The 21485-nt window shown below is 42.8% G+C and overlaps 5 protein-coding genes across 5 annotated transcripts; 2 read left to right on the forward strand and 3 right to left on the reverse strand.

Moving 5' to 3' along the window:
- Window positions 1-56: 56 nt before the first annotated feature.
- LOC124351109 lies at window positions 57-4141 on the reverse strand. Its single transcript, XM_046801874.1, has 2 exons — window positions 4017-4141; window positions 57-3851 (listed from the first exon to the last, which is right to left on the reverse strand). Exon 2 carries the CDS (start codon window positions 2264-2266, stop codon window positions 389-391), a length of 1878 nt encoding a protein of 625 aa, XP_046657830.1. The 5' UTR covers window positions 2267-3851; window positions 4017-4141; the 3' UTR covers window positions 57-388.
- Window positions 2395-3798, reverse strand: LOC124348782. The gene has a single exon (XM_046799056.1). It carries the CDS (start codon window positions 3796-3798, stop codon window positions 2395-2397), a length of 1404 nt encoding a protein of 467 aa, XP_046655012.1.
- A 2410-nt stretch (window positions 4142-6551) lies between the features above and the next one.
- On the reverse strand, window positions 6552-11580 carry LOC124351108. Its single transcript, XM_046801873.1, has 3 exons — window positions 11373-11580; window positions 11122-11223; window positions 6552-10889 (listed from the first exon to the last, which is right to left on the reverse strand). The coding sequence occupies exons 2-3, from the start codon at window positions 11210-11212 to the stop codon at window positions 6847-6849; spliced, it is 4134 nt and encodes a 1377-aa protein (XP_046657829.1). The 5' UTR covers window positions 11213-11223; window positions 11373-11580; the 3' UTR covers window positions 6552-6846.
- Window positions 11581-11705: 125 nt separating this feature from the next.
- On the forward strand, window positions 11706-16488 carry LOC124351106. The gene is made up of 2 exons (XM_046801871.1): window positions 11706-12082; window positions 12151-16488. The coding sequence occupies exons 1-2, from the start codon at window positions 11974-11976 to the stop codon at window positions 16248-16250; spliced, it is 4209 nt and encodes a 1402-aa protein (XP_046657827.1). The 5' UTR covers window positions 11706-11973; the 3' UTR covers window positions 16251-16488.
- A 469-nt stretch (window positions 16489-16957) lies between these two features.
- On the forward strand, window positions 16958-21468 carry LOC124351107. Its single transcript, XM_046801872.1, has 2 exons — window positions 16958-17257; window positions 17325-21468. The coding sequence occupies exons 1-2, from the start codon at window positions 17161-17163 to the stop codon at window positions 21374-21376; spliced, it is 4149 nt and encodes a 1382-aa protein (XP_046657828.1). The 5' UTR covers window positions 16958-17160; the 3' UTR covers window positions 21377-21468.
- The last annotated feature ends 17 nt before the right edge of the window (window positions 21469-21485 follow it).

Genomic DNA, 21485 nt, shown 5'->3' on the forward strand with positions numbered 1-21485 from the left:
AATCAATAAGCCCAGAATTTGTGTGTTTTTTTTTACTGTTTTTACTTTTCTTTACGGAGACGTTGCTCTAATATGAATTTATGCCTCAAGTGTATTGTTAAACCTGCTTTGACAATAACAATAAGTTTGTTTTGGAATCTCTAATATGTCTTGGATTTGGTCATTTTGAATTGTCCAGTCAATCGCAGTCAATAAGACAAGCTAAACGGAAGTTTGTTTTACATCTTTTATTCTAGTTTGTTGATCCATAAGCCGAAGCTTCTTTTAAATGAGCTTTGTATTTAACCAATTCTTCTTGAATTTCAAATTTTAACCCAACGAAATCCCAAATGTGAGAGTGCAAAAAAAAAACACACAACAATAAAAATGGCGATTTGAAGAATAAAAGTTACTTGTTAAAAAGAAAACCCTTGACAGCTGCAACGAAACCTTTTTTGTCTTTGTTATCATCGGAAGAATAGCCCTCTTTACTATCCGAAGTTCCTCGTCTTGTCATAGCCGATTGATTATTAGACTGGTTGAGGCCAGAGCCACTAGCAGCTCTCGTATTATATCCAGAGGAATAATTGGAAGCAACAGCTGCGGTATTTGTACTAGTCATCCGATAGTCGTCAACGGTGCCGTGTTGAGAATGTTGAGATGCTTTTGATCCCCAATTTCCTCTGTGAGATGCTCCACCAGTGTTCGATGATCGGTGCTGTGTCTGATTGGGAATACTACGTGCCGTCTTATGTGACGCAGAGGCTGATGTATCGGCGGCCAAACAATTTTGCAATTCCGTTAATGTTTCTAATCGTGTCAGGTAACTGGGCGCTTGTTCCTCGGCAACACGACTTCTCATCATACTAGGGTAGTCGGAAGGAGTGAGTGCATTTGAGCGAAGAGCTGTCGATTCCAGTGAACCGGCATTGATGCCCACCTGTTCGGACAGTCGACCCGGCTTTTCCAACAGTCCGTGACTCGAAAACACTTCACCGATAGTTGGGTTTGACGGAGACTCTTTGCGCTGCATCCCACTTCTTCCATAGTCATTATTCCTTTCTTGTTTTGTGTCGTCTTTGTCTGTGCTGGCTTTGCAACGCCTTTCTCCATCTTTATTAGTAGTCTCGTCTCTTTCTTCTCGGGAAGAATCGGACCCATTTTTGGCATGACGTTCAGGAATCGACTGCGAACTGGATTCGTACCGATCGAGCTTCAGATTAGTCTGTCCGACATGTGTTTCTCGATCGTTTCTGTCACTGCGTTGTTTTCTTTGCTTCCCTCCAGTAACAAAAATATTTTGGATAAAATCGGCTGCTGTGGATGCTGTGCGTGGCGGTCTCCCTTCTGCGACATCGTTTACCTTCACTTGCTCAATTTTATGAACATTCAAATCTTTCCCTGCATCCGCACTTCCAGTGATGGCAGCCGCATTCGATTTAATTTCTATTTTGCCTGAAATTTCCTGTTGCGTGGTTGCCAGCTCTTTTCCAGAGACTTTGAGCGATTGTTCTATAAACTGTTGAAGCTGTACATCATATAATGCTGAAAATTTATTCGCTGCTTTGGTGGCACCTTTTGGAACCTCATGTTTATAAACTTTGGCTTGCTTATCTGTAACATTTTCTTTCCAACAATTATCTCGTGGAATTGTGGAATTCCACTTGTTTAACTTATTTCCTCGATGTGATCCGTGCGTTTTGAGCGTTTGCAAAGAATCGCATTTGGCAGTCCCTTGTCTTGTCATAACTGACTGATTATTATATTGGTTAAGGCTAGGGCCAGTAGAAGTTCTCGTATGATATCCAGAGGAATAAATGGAAGCACAAGTGGTATTTGTATTAACCATCCGATAGTCGTTAGCATTATTACCGTGGTGAGAATGTCGAGATGTTGTGAATCCGTAGTTTACTTTGTGAGTTGCTCCATCGGTTTTAGATAATCGGTGAGTCTGATTAGGAATACTACGTGTCGTCATATGTGACGCTGAGACTGATGCATTGGAGGCCAAAGAATTCTGCAGTTCCGTTAATGTTTCTAATCGTGTCAGGTAACCGGGCGCTTGTTCTTTGGCGACACGGCTCATCATCAGACTAAGGTACTCGGACGGAGTGTGCGCATTTGAGCGAAGAGCTGTCGATTCCAGTGATCGGGCGCTGATGCCAACCTGTTCAAGCAAACTGAACACTTTGGCTTTCGCCAGCATATTCAATTCATGCGAGGAATCAGCGAGAAGTTGCTCAACGAAGACTTTCCTATCGTAATTCGATTCGTATTCGGCTTTCATATCCTTCAGAGTCGTGGTAATCTTAACTGGAGTCAGACGCCATTCGAACGTCTGGTAGTCGTGTTCTGAAGCCGGGCAAGTGCAGAACTCGCAATTTTTTTCTTGCGGTATTTCTGAATAATTTTGTTTTACTGGCTTTTCGCAAGTGTCACTGCAACGACGACATTGTAGGCAAAGAATCCCTTTCCACAAAGAAACTTAGTTGGGCGTATTTCAGTCTTCTCAAATGTGAAATTTGTTTCAGATTCCATTTTTACTCCGTATTCCCTCATTTTCCTTTGAAGAATTTCCATAGTTTCGATTTTGGCAAAACAGACTTCCAACTCTTGTTCGATGTTTTTCAACGATTGTTCCAACAGTCCGCGACTCTGAATGACGTTGCGAGTTGATTTCAAGTCCTTGCCGTTCATTCCGTCCAGCATTGTGAAAAATTTGTGGAAATTCTCTTGTCCCATATCCCAGAATAATTCGTCGAAACAAGGGCCGTCTTCTCCTTGTTGATCGTTGTTTGCGTAAAGGACGGAACAGTTAAATTTGCTGAACGTGATTCCGGCCGACGCGAATGTCACGGGAAAGTTGGCAGCCAGGCAGGCCTCAACCACGGGAGGATGAGCATTGTCTGCGAATGTCACCAACAGGCGAATGTTCTCCTTGACGTCTTTACCGAATATGGACAGCACGGAATCAATGTAGCACTGGGTAGTCGTTAATCTATTGTCACCCGAAGCGGCCACAAAACATACCGCGTGAATTTCGTCGACACGAGTCTCCTGTTGAGTCAGAAACTCGTGAATTTTCCTTGTAGTTTTTTTGTCTTTTTTGTTTTCGGTGATGTGCCCATAGCCGGGCGTGTCGATGATCGTGATCGAATAAGGAACGGCCATCCCGTCATGGTGGCGAAGAGTGTAGGCCGTTACTCTACTCGTTTGACTGTGCGCTTGATTCCTGGCGGTCGTTTCACGGACACATTTGAAGCGGAAAGGATCGTTCCATTTGACGCCGAGGATGTAGTTGACCATTCCATTGATGAGCGTGCTCTTGCCGCATCCAGTGGCGCCCATCAAAATGATTACTTTGTGATTTCGCATACCAAACGACAACGGTGTACCTTCTGCGTGACCGATGTCGAAACAACGGAAATCCCCACCTACTGACGTTTTCTCGGCGTTAAGCAAGTAAACATTAGGTTTACCTTTTTTGATTAATTGACTGTAGTGCCTGCTGGTCGAAAATACCTTAGCGATTCCATCGTTTCCATTTAATCTGGTTTCATTGGCCTCGGTGTACATTTTATTATTTGTTCTCATTTCGTCTTCTCGAGCAAACGATTCTGATTGTGTTTTTCTCTTATCGCATTCGCCGTCGCCAGGTGTTCTTACACGAACGACAAATCCTTTTCTCTGTCTAGCATCAGTCAATCTGTTCTGTACGCGAGCATCTACGAATACTGAATTGTTGGATGTTCGTTTTACTGTTTGAATCTTTTGCGTCGATGGGTTTGTTTCAGCAGTTTTTTCAATGAACTCTGCCATGATATTGGAAGAAGAAACTGCTTTAGTATGGTATAGTCCTGATTTCTCCCGTGCTATTTTAATCGAACGAAAAAATTCTGGATAAATACTTGGTCGTGATGGATCATCACCTTTCATCAGAAATAAAAATAAATTTTTATTCACGATTTTTTGAGCATAGGTGATTTACACTTTGAAGGCCTCTTATAAGAAACTTGTATTTAAGAAATTCAACTTACCTTTTCGAATATTTGGTTCAATCGTGTTTCTGGAGCGGCAGTGCGGCACTAACTAAAGTTATAACGCTATAACGCTATCGAATCGAACAAAAATGGTCTAGAAGGATAGACACAGCAGTACTTATTTCATGCGAAACAGTTCTGGTTACATTTCAATTCACCCTCGCCTTAAAAAAAAACCTAACGAAAAGATCAGACAGTTTTAGAGATAAAAAAGTTGCTCATGCTGGTTAGACTACGTAATCAGTTGAGCGACACACTTTGGACTCGAATGATAAATGCTGACTGCTCAGCACGAGTTGTTTGTCCATTTTGTTTTTTAGTCCACGATTTCGAAACTGCAATGCAAGACAAACAAGTACTTACTTTTCGTTCATGAAATCACAGCTTAAAATCGAATTCTCGTGAACGACAAAAATAAATCGAGAATGAAAAGGATGTATATTTTTTGAATTAAGAAAGATAGAGCGCCAAGGACTGAGTTTAGCACCTCTAAGCCTGCCGCTGTTTTTATTCGTCCATTTATTTCTACTCAGATTGATGACGGCTTTTAAAAAAAGAATATGAGAAAATCTCTTGTCTTTGTAAGACTTCATACAATATAAGCTGCAAGTAACGATGGGTGCTGAATGTTCGATTTCCTGTTTGAATCTTTTGCGTCATGGGTTTGTTTCAGATATTGCAGTTAACTCTGTCATGATATTCGATGAAGTAACTGGTATATTATTGCCCCTGGTTTCTCCCGTGCTGTTTGAATCGGACGAAAACATGCCGGACAAATACATGTTTGTGATTGATCACCTTCAATCAGGGATTAAAATGATAAGCCGTATACCTGTTTCTTCATCCATTTTTCTCTCCCTAGAGATATGCTGCCCACTCCACAGTCAATCGTCGACTCAAACTTCTCTATTTTTGGCCAATCACCTTCATTAAGGAGTTGTCGATCTGTTTCCCGTCGACGACCCCTAATTACACCCTTATTAAATCCGATAAGAGTTGCATAAAGTAATTAGAGTATATACATATAAAGTATAGTCCAGAGGATACTTTTGTTATAGATTTTGTTAAGAAATGTAATTAAAGTATGTAATTAAAGAAAAATAAAAAAATTCAGTTGAATTATTATTAAAAAAAAAAATATTGTTCTGTTCGATAAAAAGCATTTATCCGTTATAGATTTCCAAATGTCTTTTGCTTTGATGTCTTATAGGGGATTATTTTGAATTTGATCCAGTAAGAAAGTTGAAAACATAATTTAAAATTTTATTCTGAGTTTTGGTAGCGCTTTTCTGATCTTCTTGTTTGTATACTTTGTCTTGTTTATCTCCAACGCTTTCTTTCCAACAATTCTTATGCGGATTTGTGGAATTGTTCTGCTTGTTCATTTCTCCTCGATGTCATCCGGGTGTTGCGAACGTTTGCGTTTGTCTTTTGGGGACAATGGATGACGCTGAATGGATGACCTTTCGGGTTGATACATCAGATTCCAACCATTCATATTCTCTAACTTGGTGAAAAAAATTTTGAAATTTTCTTGGCCCATATACCAGAATAATTCGTCAAAGCCGAAATCGTCTTCTTCGTGTTTTTGTTGGAAACACAAAGGAAAGAGCAGAGAAAATTACTTTGTGTGACTCAAGCCGACGCGGGTGTAAAGGGAAAGTTGGCAGCCATCAGAGGCCTTGACGACGGGCGGATCGGCGTTATCGGTCAACGCCACCAGCACTTTAAACGGTATTGAGCCTACTATTGACAACCGTCACAGATAGAATAATGTAAATAAATAATAATGACACGATGTGTTTGTTTTTTTGAAATTATTATTATTTTTTTTTCTTTGTAACGTTGCTCTAATAGGGCTTTTTCACATCGCGAAAATCCGACTTCCAGAAAAGATGGCAACGCATGATATGTCTAGTTTTTTTTCGTTTACATGTCAAAGGCCATAAGAAATCTGAGTGGCTTCAATAAAAAAAATCTAGTGTTTTTAATTCGGAATATTTCTTCAAAAGAATTACACAGTGCTCTAGGTAAGATATCGGTCGTTAATTTGATGTATAATTTACTAGGATTAAAAAATTGTTTTGGGCTAAAAATTTAAATGTAAAACTTTGTTTTGGTTTTTTTGAGGGAAGAACGGGGAGAAGAGGGAGAATGGGAGGGAGGAGGGCGTACGAAAAAAAAGGGGACCCACGTTTCCTCTTCTCCCCCATTCGTCCCATTCTCCCTCTTCTCCCCGTTCTTCCCTCAAAAAAACCAAAACAAAGTTTTACATTTAAATTTTTAGCCCAAAACAATTTTTTAATCCTAGTAAATTATACATCAAATTAACGACCGATATCTTACCTAGAGCACTGTGTAATTCTTTTGAAGAAATATTCCGAATTAAAAACACTAGATATTTTTTATTGAAGCCACTTAGATTTCTTATGGCCTTTGCCATGTAAACGAAAAAAACTAGACATATCATGCGTTGCCAGATTTCTGGAAGTCGGATTTTCGCGATGTGAAAAAGCCCTATACGAATTTGTTAGGTCCCAACGTCCCATGTGTATTGTTGAACCAGCTTGGACAATTACAGTAAGTTTGTTTAGGAATCTCAAATATGTCTTGGCATTGAAATCGTCAATAAGCAATTAGCAAATAGGAAGTTTGTTTTACATCTTTTAATCTAGTTTGTTGATCCATAAACCGAAGCTTCTTTTAAAAGAGTTTTGTATTTTTTATTCTACAAGTACTTCTTGAATTTCATATTTTAACCCAACGAAATCCCAAATGTGAGAGTGAAAAAAAAACACAATAATAATGGCGGTTTGAAGAATAAAAGTCATTTGTTAAAAATAAAATCCTTTGCCCTAGCAAACATACCTTTTTTTTCTTTGTTATCATCGGAAGAGTAGTCCTCTTTACTATCCGAAGTCTCTCGTCTTGTCATATCCGATTGATTATTATGCTGGTTGAGGATAGGGCCACTAGCAGCTCTCGTATTATATCCAGAGGAATAATTTATGGAAGCACCAGCGGTATTTGTAGTAGTCATCCGATAGCCGTCAACGGTGCCTTGTTGAGAATATTGGAATGTTTTCGATCCGTAATTTCCTCTGTAAGATGCTCCACCAGTGTTCGATGATCGGTGCTGTGTCTGCTGGTTAGGGAAACTACGTGCCGTCTTATATGACGCAGAGGCTGATGCATCGGCTGCCAAACAATTTTGCAGTTCCGTTAATGTTTCTAATCGTGTCAGGTAACCGGGCGCTTGTTCCTCGGCGACACGGCTTCTCATCATACTAAGGTAGTCGGATGGAGTGAGCGCATTTGAGCGAAGAGCTGTCGATTCCAGTGAACGGGCATTGATGCCCACCTGTTCCAGCAAACTGAACACTTTGGCTTTCGCCACATTCAATTCGTCCAAGTTGTCAGCGAGAAGTTGCTCAACAGAGACTTTCCTATCGTAATTCGATTCGTATTCGGCTTTCATGTCCTTCAGAGTCGTTGTAATCTTTACTGGAGTCAAACGCCATTCGAATTGCTGGTATTCGTGTTCTGAAGCCGGGCAAGTGCAGAACTCTTTGTCGCATTTTCTTTTTATAGTTGCCAATCTTTCCGTCTTTTTTTGTTTTACTGGCCTTTCGCAAGTGTCCCTGCAACGCCGGCAGTTGTAAGCAAAGAATCCTTTTCCGCATGTGAACTTAGTGAGGCGCATTTCCGTCTTTTCAAAGGTAAAATTCTTGTTGGCGTCCATTTTGTGCCCGTATTCCCTCATTTTACTCTGAAATATTTCAATATTTTCGATTTTGGCAAAACAGACTTCCAGCTCTTGTTCGATGTTTTTCAACGACTGTTCCAGCAGTCCGCGACTCTGAATGACGTTGCGAGTTGATTTCAAGTCCTTGCCGTTCATTCCTTCCAGCATCGTAAAAAAATTGTGGAAATTCTCTTTTCCCATATCCCAGAATAGTTCGTCGAAACAGAAATCGTCTTCTCCTTTTTGATCGTTGTTGGCGTAGAGGACGGAACTGTTAAATTTGCTGAACGTGATTCCAGCCGACACAGATGTCACGGGAAAGTTGGCAGCCAAGCAGGCTTCAACCACTGGAGGGTGGGCATTGTCTGCGAATGTCACAAGCAAGCGAATGTTCTCCTTGACGTCTTTACCGAAGATGGACAGCACAGAATCTATAATATAGCTCTGGGTAGGCGTTAATCGGCTGTTTCCTGAAGCGGCCACAAAACAGGCGGCGTGAATCTCGTCGACACGAGTTTCCGGTTGAGTCAGAAATTGATGAATTTTGCGCGTGATTTCCTTGTCCCTTTGAACTCCTCTCGTGTCTCCGTATCCGGGCGTGTCGATGATCGTGATCGAATAAGGGACGGTCATCCCTTCCTGGTGGTGGATGGTGTAAGCTGTCACGGAACTCGTTTGACTGATCGCCTGGTTCTTGGCGGTCGTTTCGTCATCCCGGACACATTTGAAACGGAAAGGATCGTCCCATTTGACGCCGAGGATGTAATTGACCATTCCGTTGATGAGCGTGCTCTTGCCGCACCCAGTGGCGCCCATTAAGATGATTACTTTGTGTTTTCGCATAACGTATGACGACAGAGAACCTTCTGGCTGTCCGATGTCGAAACAACGAAAATCCTCACCAACGGATGTTTCCTCGGCGTTCAACAAGTAAACATTAGGTTGACCTTTTTTGATTAATTGACTGTACTGCCTGCTGGTGGAAAACAACTCGCCGATGTTTCGGTTTGACCGAGGCTCTTCGTGCACCGGCAATCGATAATTTTGATCATTGTCGAATTCACGTTCCTTCTCTTGTTGTCTCTTGTTTTTGCTGGGGGATTCACTGGCCTTGGAGTCCGTTTCGTGATGTTTTCTTGTTTCTTCTTCTCGACAAGACGAGTTTGGCCTTGTTTTCTTTTCTCGCTGGTGATCGCCAGACGATTTACCAGGGTCGTCATTTTGGTTTCCTGCAGCAATTGAACTCTTTTGTATTGAGGTAGCTATGGACCTATCTTGGCTATCTTTTATCTCAATTTTATTCAAACTAGTTACAAGTGAATCTCGTCTTGTTACCGCGTTACCAGCATAGCTGCTCTCAGTGCTTTGTGTTTGATGACGGTTCTCCGTTATTCCGTATGAATCTTTCTCTTGCGTCGATGGGTTTGTTTCAGTTTCCCCCATGAACTGAGTCATGCTGTTATCGGACGAAGCAGGTCCATTATTGCTCTCAGCGTCTTCCATAGCAGCATCTAAATCGGACGAAAGCATGGATGAGTCAATATCCATGCTTTCATCTTCTTCCTCTTTACTTTTTTCATCCTTCTGAACAACAGTACCAAATTCATTTGTCAACTGTGGCTGTTTTGTTGATGAGGAAACATCATCTGGTGTTATTTGATGTAGATTTGGATAAAGAGAGGGACTTTGGGGTTGATTTTGTTGGACCTTTTCAGGTGAATTGACTGGATTATCCAACGGCACCAAAGATTGGTCGGATACTCCGTCAGAAAAATCAATAACTTGTATGGCTCCGTCGTTCCACGACGAAGAGATTGGCACCAGTGCTATCTGGTACCAAGTGTTCCGGTTTGGATCCCCTCTATTCAGATCAGCTTCATTTGCAAAATCGTATAGTTTTCTTCTAACTTCCGCAAGACTTTCCTTCTCTAATCTTGTGATCATCAAAGTTGGGAGCTCGAAAGCTAATTCCTTGCCCCCAGTTAGTTCCAATATTTTATCTACCAAAATATTTTGGTTGTATTCGACTTTCAAGACGAAAACTATGGCGGATTTTTCGACGGCATTCCTCATTCGAATTTTTATATCTTCCAAATCTAGCGCTGCTAATTGGGTTCCGTTTAGTAACAAGTCAAACACCTCAATTTCTTTTCGTCGTTGGGCTAGCCAGTCGATCATTTGAGTCAGAAAGTCAGAGATGGGTTTGACTTTTTCCAAGACTTGCTCAGGAGTCTGAGTGTTTTCTTGGAATTTCACAATCTCTTTATTCCAAAAAGGTTGGAGTAGGTCCTGGAACTGGCAGATCACTTTCTCCAGTGACGGAAAACGATGAAGAGACAAATGGTTCGATAAGATGCGACTCTCCTTCACAATCCATTTCCACGTGATTTCGTACTGCTCTTTCAGGAATGCAATTTCATTTCTCCTCTCTAACCAGAGTCGAGCATCAATTTGAGCCGGAATGTCACGCAGAACGATCTCGATGGGTTTCCACTTCTCCGGTCGTTCGTCGTGATAATAATAAATCACGTCTCTCAGATATTGAATGAATTCTTGGAATGAGCTTTTCGAATTTTTACCAGCTTCTAAACTGTTGAGAACTTTACAAGTGGCTTCATTCAATTCAGGGGGTAACTGTGTTGTAGCTGGATCCAGACCAAAGGCATGATCGAAGTAATCCTTGGCTGTCAAATAGATATTTCGTTCAACACTCTCTTTTGTTTCCTTTTCCCAATCGACTAATTTTTTGATTGAGCAGATAATCTCAGCTCCGTAAACAACTTTCTCCATCAAATGTGTCGCTCGCCCGCCGCTTCTTAACTGATATTCGTACATTCTTGACGAAATGAATTGCGGATCGAGAGTTTCGATTCGTCGACTTAGTCGAATAAAGACAGTGACTTGGGCTACACGGCCTTCACCTTCAGTTAAATTTGCATTTAGGTAATTGGCGAACCAAAGGTTTTTCAAATCCAGACAACCCTTTTCAATGCTGTGGTACAGGTGGGAATTAATATTTAACATGTAACGTTTGAGTTTGTCTGGCTTTTGGTAAAAGAAAGAAATTGTAGTTTCGCTTGCCGTTTTTGAAATTGACTTGTATTCTTCCGGAACTTCAATTCCACCTGTTTTAAATAAACAGATGATTATTTTAGATCACAATTGACTTTGACATACATAATGCAAATGATGTGATGAGATAACACAGATCAGCCCACTGAATCTCTATTAAATATATGTTTAGCTTTTTACAATTCCAATGGATTTTTGGATTTTGGTTGTTATTTTAATAGTTTCTACATAAGTATTAACATCCATCTATATAAGTATACAATTTAAGAAATGTGGAGGTCTTACTTGAAAATATTGAATCGGTGAAATAGTTATAGAAATCTCCAACGCGCGCATCGCGACCCAGAGACGACATTCGAATTCTGGGTTCAGCCATCGGGGAAAAAGCTAAAACAAGATCACTTATATAATTATTTTTTCACTAGATTTTATTAAATGATGAACAAGTTGAAATAAACTATATAAAATTTTAATTCACATTTTTATAGACCTAGCCTACATTATTTTTTAAATTGCCTAAAAGTCAATCAACTTACGTCTTTGAAATGTTGGTTGTGGGTGTTACGGAGCGGCGGAGACTATAGAGTTAACGACACGACCGTATTAAAGACAAATGCAGCAGACTAGACGTTTCGCTCAGAATAGTTCTTGTTATCTTGTTGATTCCACTCACATTAAAAAAAAAACCTAACGAAAAATATAACAAAAGTGCCGAATACCTGATTATAGGCTGACGCATACAAGCGACTGTTATCAGTGGAGTGACACACAGTTTGAACTGGAATGATAAAAACTGCCTGCTCACGAATATTGTTTAAACCGTGCAACTTTGTAGTCCATGATTTCGAAAGTGTAGTGCAAGTCAAACAAATAACTTAATTCGTCATAAAAATTCCGTTTAAAATTGAATTGTTATCAGAAATCTAAAAAACAAATTCTTACAAGAGACTAAAAAACTTCTAGAAGAAAGGTGGAGCCTATAGTCACCTGTTAACCTGTTGCAAGTTCAAGCTTGTCAATACCGTGCGACAGTTGAGGTTTGTCATTGAACTAAAAACCAACATTTCTAATACTGTGTCTGTGAATAAGAAACAAAATTCCAATTAACTGAAAAAAGAAATTTCTTTATAGAAAGCCATGACGGACAGCAAAGCAATTGAACGACATATCACTAAGATGGCCGTGTTGGGAGGTCGATTCCAATTAGGTGATTTGTACGACTACCGCAACGACAGCATTCTAGCAGGTACTAAAAATAATTATTACATGAACACCTAATATAAAATTGACAATTGTTTGCTACTATTATTTAAGATGGCCGAAAGTGTTGGGAATCGGCTGAAGTAACATTGGCTACTCGAGTAGACGATAAATTCAAGCTGAAATGTAAGCTCCCAGACTCCGACTCTAATACCAGCAAGTGGGAAAATATGGGTCTGGATGAGCATTTGAAAGCAACCGTCCTGGCCGGCCTCATCAACAAGTACCGTGGCGCGTGTAACTACCTCAACGACAAACCGAATCCATCGCAGGTAGCTCGAATTCTATTTTTTCGTGTAAAGTCAAGGAAAGAACATTTGGATCTACAAACTTTAATCAATGAAGACGTTCCGCTTTTTCTTGCCTCCGGAGAAGAAACGAAGAAGAAATCGGGATCAGCAGTTCCTACCCACGTCGTCGTTGGAGTCACTTACGGAGCGGAAGCTTATTGCGTCCTGACTCAGGATGTTGGCGAAGAAGCAGATGAAGATGCTCGTGAAGAAGCCGAAGAGAAATTGTCCCAAATAGCGCAGAAAATGGAAGAAGCGCTCAACGACAAACAAGAGTTAAACGAGTTCAAGGAGCAATTTGACGATAAAAAACAGCTGACTCGTGTGAAATGTCGTCTGTATGCCGATCTCCAATCTTCGGCTGTTCGCGAATGCAGCGTCTTGGACGCCTACAAGAATTGCCTGAAACTGATCGACCAAATAGAGAAGACGGAAATCGAAAAAAGCAAAGCGGCTCCCATTACTGTTCGTCTCTGCCCGCTGAAATTTCTTATGGGGAAAACTGGAGGCGTCCCGTTCGAGTACCAAGACGTCGACGACGACCTAATAGTTCGTTGTGGCCGGATCTGGGATGAACTGGAGCGAGTCGGTGCAAAATTAGATAGCATCCGCACGTCCATCAAAAAAGGCATCCGCCCCTCTCTGCGCCAATTTGAAGACGCTCTAGGCAAATACAAAGAACTCTTGAAGAAAAGTTGGAAAAATGGTGTCGTGAAAGCGCGTGAAAATGGCGACGAGAATGAAATCGAAAAAGCCGCCAAAATCGCCGAAACTCATCCGCTTTTCAAGCCGGCTCGACTGGAGCGATGGCTGCGATATAAACAGGCAGAGTCAGAGATGGCCGGGAAAATGACAAGCGTTCCCGGCATCACTTTCTTCGCCAATCAAAAATCACTTGAAAAAGAACTGGCCGAGTCTTTTGACACGAAACACGCACTGGTGTTGAGCGTTCCGCCGCTGGATGAGAAAACGAACAAGATTCTCGCCGATATGAAAGACTACGTGGATAACTACACGAAATTGACATCAGTAGAACGTGACGAAGACGACACGGAAGAAGATGATGAAGATGACGAAGACGACGAAAAACTTCCTTGGCACATGATCCAGCGGAAGCGGAAGCAAGTGCTGGAGAAAATTCGCGAGTTGGCCGATCACGTCAATAAGAATAAACACTTAATTGATCACGTCCACTTCTGTATCACCTTTGGCAGTGGAATCGGATGTCAATATTCTGTTTACGAAGCTGCCAATCTGCTAAAGGGCAAGTTGGGTCGATTGCCCGGACCTCCCATGGATCTGCGGATCGCTGACGTTCAAGAGAATCGCAAAAGCAAGAAATCAACTGTTCGTCTAGAGTGGAACTATGAAGATCCTGGGTTTCCTTATTCTTTTCTGGTTGAGTATCAATTGGATGACAGTTCCACCGAATCATGGACGCAGAAGAAAACGACGAAACCGGGAGAAAATCATCTGATACTCAATAACTTAACCAAACAAAATGGGACGACGATTAAATTCCGAGTGGCGGCCGATACCTGCATCGGTCGTAGCGAATTCAGCGAAATTATGGACGATGAAATGGCGTCCGCTGACGAAGATGACGCAACAAACACGGACAGGGAATCGGTATGTTCGGCAAGAGAAATTCCAGCCATCCGGAAGTCATTCCAGCATAACAACCAGCATCAAATGAAAAGTGTTCAACCGCCATTAATACAGCCGACCAGGATGGCTAAGAAAGAGAACAACAAGAAATCCTTTTTACAACCTCCAACTGACGTCGAGGTTGAATTGGTTACGCAAAGCACAGCAGAAATTGGATGGAAGAATTCCGGCGTTGGAAGTCAACGGTACACTTATCGCATTCGGTATTGGCAGAACGGGCAAGATGCGTCTTCCGCCGATGAACTGGGCATTCCGTCCAATGAATCAAGCTGTCGACTGGAGCAACTCGAACCCGAAACGACTTATTTTGTTAACATTGTGGTCGTCTCCGATGATTTACAGGAGATCAGTGCGCCCAGCGATGAAGTGAGCCTGACGACGCTGGCCAAAGAAGTCCGTTTCGCCGAAACGATTGTAAAGCGCTGCAGAAAAATCGGCAACCGAAACGGCATGGAACTTTTTTCTGTTCCTCTTACAAAAGTAACTGGATCGCGTTCGACGGCCGATCGTTTCGCTTTCGGAAAAGCCGATGGGAGGAAAGGTGGAGCCGCCCAGCAGAAAGGAAAGATTCAGCATCGAACGATTTTGGTGATGGGCGCAACCGGTTCCGGCAAGACAACACTAATCAATGGAATGATTAATTATATTTTCAACGTCCAATGGGAGGATACCTTCCGATTTCACCTGATTGAGGAGCAGACGACCGGTCGCTCCCAAGTTGACAGCCAGACCAGCCGTATCACAGCCTACGACATCCACCATGCGGAAGGATTCAACGTTCCGTATTCTCTTACAATCGTTGACACGCCCGGCTACGGTGACACCAAAGGCCTCGACAGGGACCAAGAAATCACCGAAATGGTCCGCAAGTTTTTCGAAGACAAGGACGGAATCCAGGAGCTGGATGTGATTGGCTTCGTGGCTCAAGCTTCCCTGCCTCGTTTGACGCCCACTCAAATCTATATATTTGATTCGGTGCTTTCCATCTTTGGCAACGACGTCAAGGAGAACATCAACTTTTTATTGACGTTTGCAGACAGCCAAGTTCCGCCCGTCTTGAGCGCAATTGGTGAAGCGGGCCTACCGTATCCAACGGACCCCGACACTGGCGAGCCTCTCAATCACAAATTTAACAATTCCGGTTTCTTTTGTTCCAGCCGCGAGTCAGGAAACACAGTCGACAAGTTCAACCGATTCTTCTGGCGAATGGGAATGGAAAATTTCCAAAAGTTTTTCTCCGTTCTAACCACTATGAAGACAAAGTCCCTATCTTTGACCAAGCAAGTGTTGGAAGAGAGGAAACTGCTGGAAGCGACGGTGGATGGACTTCAACCGCTCATCAAAATCGGCTTGTCCAAGATGGAAGAAATGCGGAAGACGAAGCAAATGATCACAAACAGCCAAGCGCAGATTGAAGCCAATGAAAATGTCGAGTTTGAAGTGGAAGTGACGGTGCCGCAAAAGATGGAGATTCCAGCGGGTCGATACTTAACCAATTGCAACAAGTGTTACATCACATGTCATAACCCCTGTGGTATTCCCAACGACGACGGCAAGATGGACTGCTGGGCCATGGATTTCAGTACGCCTAGGGAAACTCGTTCCTGTCGCATTTGCCCAGAGAAGTGCATCTGGAACATGCACGCCAACCAGCCATACAGTTGGGAATACGTCAAACAGAAACAAGCCACTTCATCCGATGCCATCAAACAGAAATACGAGACGGAACTGAAGAGAAAATTAACTGCCGAGGAGCTAATCAAAGTGCTACAGAATGATCTTGACCAAAACGAGAGGGAAGTATTGAAGCATGTAAATACGGTTTCAAGCTGCATCCAGCGTCTGGACGAGATCGCCCTGCGTCCGAATCCGTTCTCGACACCGCAGTACATCGACCTCATCATCGACGCCGAGCAACAGGAGAAACGCACCGGCTTCAAGGATCGGATCGAAAGTTTGAAGAAGCTGCGTCAAATGGCCGTCATCACCAGTAAAGTCAAGAACAACGAGTCCCTGTTGAGCTTGGACCGAAAAGACGACCTTGCCGATCAATCGGACGATTACGACGACGATGATGACACTTATAGTAACGCTCGAACGGCCTTTGTAGACGATGGCGACAATTACGACGGTGCCTCATTGACTAGCGCAGCAACAGATCGTCACAAGTTCCATACTTCATTTATCCGCAAATAAAATTACGTTATCTGTGTACCAATTACAAGTCAACCAGTGGCTGCGAGTCTAATTACATAATAATTGATACTAATTACATAATAATTGATACTAATTACATTAATAATAATCAATCAGCAGCTGTGAATGTAGATTTACCAAATTTATTATCGACATTGTTTTTGTTTTTATTTTTAAAATGGGAATTGTATTTGAAAGTATTAATTGAGTTGGAAAATAATAATACAGCTGAGAATGACTTTATGAAAAAAAAGCCTCTAGTAAACCGGGCGATCAAATTATTTCATCACCAGAAAGTGAGTCAATATTAATAACCTCAAACAGACAAACACCAACAGTATTATCTCCCAAAGCATTGGATTTGAAAGTCAGTCTTAGTAACTAGATGCTTTGTATTAGGCGATAATAATATTTCATCACTTTGATGTATCATTGCGGACCGAGAGTCCATCCATTATAAGATAACAACATTTGTTTTCCACGTGCACAAACCCTGCCCACCTACATAGACTTTGTACATAGACTTTTTATGTATTCTCTAGTTGGTAAATGCATACGTGGTTTTAAAATTGAAGCCACTGAGATCACTGGTTTTCTAGATAAAGATAACGCACTATTTTTATGGACGCATCACGAGGCATATTTCGAAATAGTCTGGACTAAATAGGTGACGCCACTGCAGGACAAAGGACATCAGTTGTGCAATGAAGCCAGTCAACATCACGCTATCGGACACGGAATGCGTCGCAAACAGTTCCAAGGAAATTTGGGCATTATTAAGTCGTAGAGATAATATTTGTTTACTTCAACAACAGCCTCGAAAAATTTTGTTTTAGGTCACAGTGGTCACTTTGTTGAATAATTCTCGTCGGCTCGGACGTTAGTTAGTTCAGTAATTACACCGTTAAAAATGCCCGACCCGGATTGTGTAAAGATGATGACTTTGGGCCGCCAGCAGTTCGCCATTGGAACACTTTATAATTACGCCGAAGATACAATTGTGCCAAGTAAGCTCGAATAATTTTCAAACCACATAGAATATGTACATAGAAAATACTTTGATATGTTATTCAGATATGCGCTTATGGGATCCAGACGATGTGGTTAACTCGGTCGTCGTTAAAACGGAAACTAAAGAAACTGTCGATGTTCATTCGATGGCGACTGAGCAAACCGAACGTGATGATAATGAGGACGAAGAAACCCAACGTGATGGGCCTTGGCTATCTGATTTAGGAATGGATGATCACACGACAATGAGTCTGATGACCGGCATGTTGCGTCCACCATCTGGAGGAGCTTGGCAGTACGCGGCCGACTGGGCGGACTGGAAGGCGGAAACGTTTGGCCGTAAAGCCGAAGTGGCGGTCCATTGTTGTAGCTCCAGCAAGAAATTTTCGGCGGTCGATTCCAAAACTCAACTGGAAATCATTTGCCGTCCAGAAAAATTAATGAAGAGCGGAGCCACTCACGTCGTCGTGGCCGTCACTTATGGCCTGGAAGCTTTTTGCATTTTCTCCCGTCAACAGCCAAAGTCAAACACGACAACTGACGATGATGACGAAGCCATCGAAAGAATGCGTAACTACGCCCGCATATTCGCCGATCGGCTCATGGACGATAGTCACCATTTAGAAGCGGATCAGGATCAAGAAGGTGACGAAGAGGACGGCGGACAATGTTTCATCCCGCCAGACTTTCAGTGCATTCTCTACAGCGATTTAAATCAAGTTAAAAACGGCGCAAAAAGCTGGACTTCTAATCCCGTCGCAGAACAGTACGAAGCCTGCAGGGCGGTAATGATCCATCCAGCCAACAAGGCGATTCCGCTGAAAGTATTACTGTACCCACTCAGTAAATTGATGCCTAATGAAGAAGGTAAAACTAAGATCCCGCGAAATCTTCATGATGTGTCGCCGAATTTGGTGCTTCGCTGTCAAATTATATGGAACCGTTTGCAACGAATCCGTTGGGACACGGACGATTTGATTGGCGATTTGTGTGGGTGCCACTGTATTCCGCTGACAACTTTTAAGAGAATCAAGGAATTTGGAGAGTTAATAACCAAATATGTTGGGGTTTTAATCAAGGCGCTGGCCCAATGGACAATCGCCGTCCGACGCGGAGAAATCACGGAAGAAGATGTAATGGCTAAGAAGATAAAAGCCGTGGAAACCCAATCGCCGTTCCTTCCCAACCAGCTGAAGTGTTGGCTCAACCATCAGAAACAGCAAATCAAAACTTTTAAAATGTTGGATCAATTACCCGATGTCCGGCTTGTGGCTGGAATAGAAAATTTCAAAAAGGAGGTGAAACATGATAACGAAGAATCTTACGCTGTGGTCATTCACTTGCCCAATTTGGACGGAATTTCTGATTTGTTGGTTAGCGAAATGAAGCGTTATGTTGGAGTGTTCAACCAAACTCCAAGTTCGAATTGGATAGACTGGAGAAGTGACAATCAAGGAACCCCAACTAAGGATTCCATCTCAACCAACTGTCGTCGAATATTAGATGCTGCTAAAGATTTTTCAACTTGGGTGACTAATAACAACAGTGACAATTCCAACGTACGGTACATCATATTTTACGACGAACGTATTGGTGCCGGTGTAGGAGAAATATCGCCGTTCACGCGATTATACGACTGCAGAACGGCTCTACCTTTGAATTTTACCATTCCTGAAGCTCCTGGTCCAGTTACAGTCGAAAAGAACCATCGTGGCGTGATCACGCTCAGTTGGACGACTGAGGAGGAAGTCGAAGAGCCCAACTTTCTTTTGCAGTATCGGAGTATCGATAGATCCGGTGAAAGGTGGGATTCCATCCAACATCAGTCCGAGGAAATTACAATCAGTCATCTGCAATCGGAGGAGAGTTACGTGTTTCGCGTTGCCGCAGTGACACCAGGAGGGAGGAGTCCGTTCAGTCCGGTCAGCTGTGAGGTGACAATCGATCCGGTTTGTCCACCACCATCTGAACTTTTATGTCGGTACGTGACGGACAATAGCATCACCATTTCCTGGGATCATCAATTTAATTCAGGCGGAATAGAGACCGAAGCGGAAGACGATGAGGATAATTCTGAAAAGGATGAAGATGAGTACTCCGACTACAACGGCTATGGCGATGATGAGGACTATGACGAGTACTACGATGACACTGAAAATCGACACCACAGTGAAGATGAAGATGACGAAGTAACAATTAGCTCTTACTCTATTGACTGCTGGATGGGTGGTAGCCGCCACGAGTCGACATTTATACAAAGATCCACTACGGAAAAGACGATTACACTTGAACCACTCGTCCCCGACACAAATTATTACGTCCAAGTCCGAGCTGTCTGCATTGATGACACGGGATCCACTTTCTACAGTCCATCTTCGCAGATTCTAGAAGCGAAAACGCTGCGAGATGCCGAACGGGCGGCACATATCGTCCGCCGTGTTAGCAAAAAAATTTCGGTTACCAAAGGCATCGACCTTTACCAGTTACCGTTAAAGAGACAACGCGGAGTCCAAACACAAGGAGTCGGACACTACGTTTTTGGTGAACCAAGTTACTTGGCGTTGGTCGGCAAGCGTCGTCAACGGACCATCTTGATGCTGGGCGCCACCGGTTCCGGCAAAAGTACTCTCATCAACGCTATGGTGAATTATGTGCTGGGAGTAGAGTGGGATGACGATTTCCGCTTTAAACTGATCGACGAGCCGGCCGACAAGTCTCAAGCTCATAGTCAGACGGATTTGGTAACCACCTACGACTTGTACGAGATGAAAGGATCCCGGCTGAATTATTCTCTGACGGTTGTCGATACTCCAGGATTTGGTGACACTCGTGGGCTGGAGAAAGACAAGAAAATTATGCAGCAAATTCAAGATTATTTCCAGTGCCGTCACGGGATTCAACAATTGGAGGCCGTCTGTTTTGTCGTCCAGTCGTCTCTCCCCAGACTGACGGCCACTCAGAAGTACATTTTCGACTCCATCTTGTCTATTTTTGGCCAAGATATTAAGGATAATATTCGTCTGATGGTGACGTTTTCTGACGGTGCGTTGCCGCCGGTCCTCGGTGCAGTCAAAGAGGCCGGCATCCCGTCGCCCATGGATCCAGCCACCGGCCTTCCCCTTCATCATAAATTTAACAATTCAATTTTCTTTACTTCCAACAAGGGCGACCGGCAGACGAACGAATTTAACCGGACCTACTTTGACATGGCAGTCGGCGGTTTCGACAAATTCTTCGATGATTTGGGGGTAATGGAAGCCAAATCTTTGACTCTCACGCGTGAAGTGCTCGAAGAACGAAAGCGACTTGAAGCCCTTGTTGAAGGTCTTCAACTTCGTACACAAATTAAATTGACACGTATCGATGAGTTCCAGCAAATCAAGAAGATCCTGACGGATAATCAAGATCAGATAGACGCCAACAAGAATTTTGAGTTTGAAGTCGAATTCCTCGTTCCAAAATCAATAGACTTGAGCGGAACGGGCCAGTTCACCACCAACTGTCAAAAGTGCCAAACAACTTGTCATTTCCCTTGTAGACAGGCTCATGACGCAGATAAACATCTTTGCTCTGTCATGGACCGAAGCGGCAACTGTATGATCTGCAAATGTCCATGGAATGTCCATTTCAATCAAAAGTACCGGTACGAGATGGTGAAGGAGAAAGTCAAGCGTTCATCCGACGCCATCCGGCAACAATATCAAGGGGCCAAGAATGAAGCGATAACCAATGAACAACTGTTGAAAAAAATCCAGAAAGAAATCGACGAATACGAGTCACAGCTGATGGAGTTGATGGAATCCACTTATCCATGTATCCAGCGACTGGACGAAATCGCCCTTCGGCCTCACCCTTTTTCTGCGCCCGACTATATCGACTTGATGATAGCCGCCGAGAAACAAGAACATCGTCCAGGATATCAGCAGAGAATCGCCACACTACAAAAACTCCGCCAAATGGCTGAGATCACGGCCAAACTGATCCGCGATAAGCGTGCCGCTCAAAAGCCACCGCCGCCACCGAAACCCCAGCCACCCATGGATAGATTCGGAACTCGTCGATTGTCGTCGTTTTTCACCACTATTTCTCGTTCTTTCAACAACAGCGGTTCGTGAACTTACCCACAGCACCTTGCTTTTATTTTTATGTTTGTGTACACAACGATGAATTATGTGAAGTATAATTAAATAAAAGCAGATTTCAATTATCCTCCAGTAAAAAAAA

This window comes from Daphnia pulicaria, chromosome 7 (assembly GCF_021234035.1).
Source record: "Daphnia pulicaria isolate SC F1-1A chromosome 7, SC_F0-13Bv2, whole genome shotgun sequence".
Classification (NCBI taxonomy): domain Eukaryota; kingdom Metazoa; phylum Arthropoda; class Branchiopoda; order Diplostraca; family Daphniidae; genus Daphnia; species Daphnia pulicaria.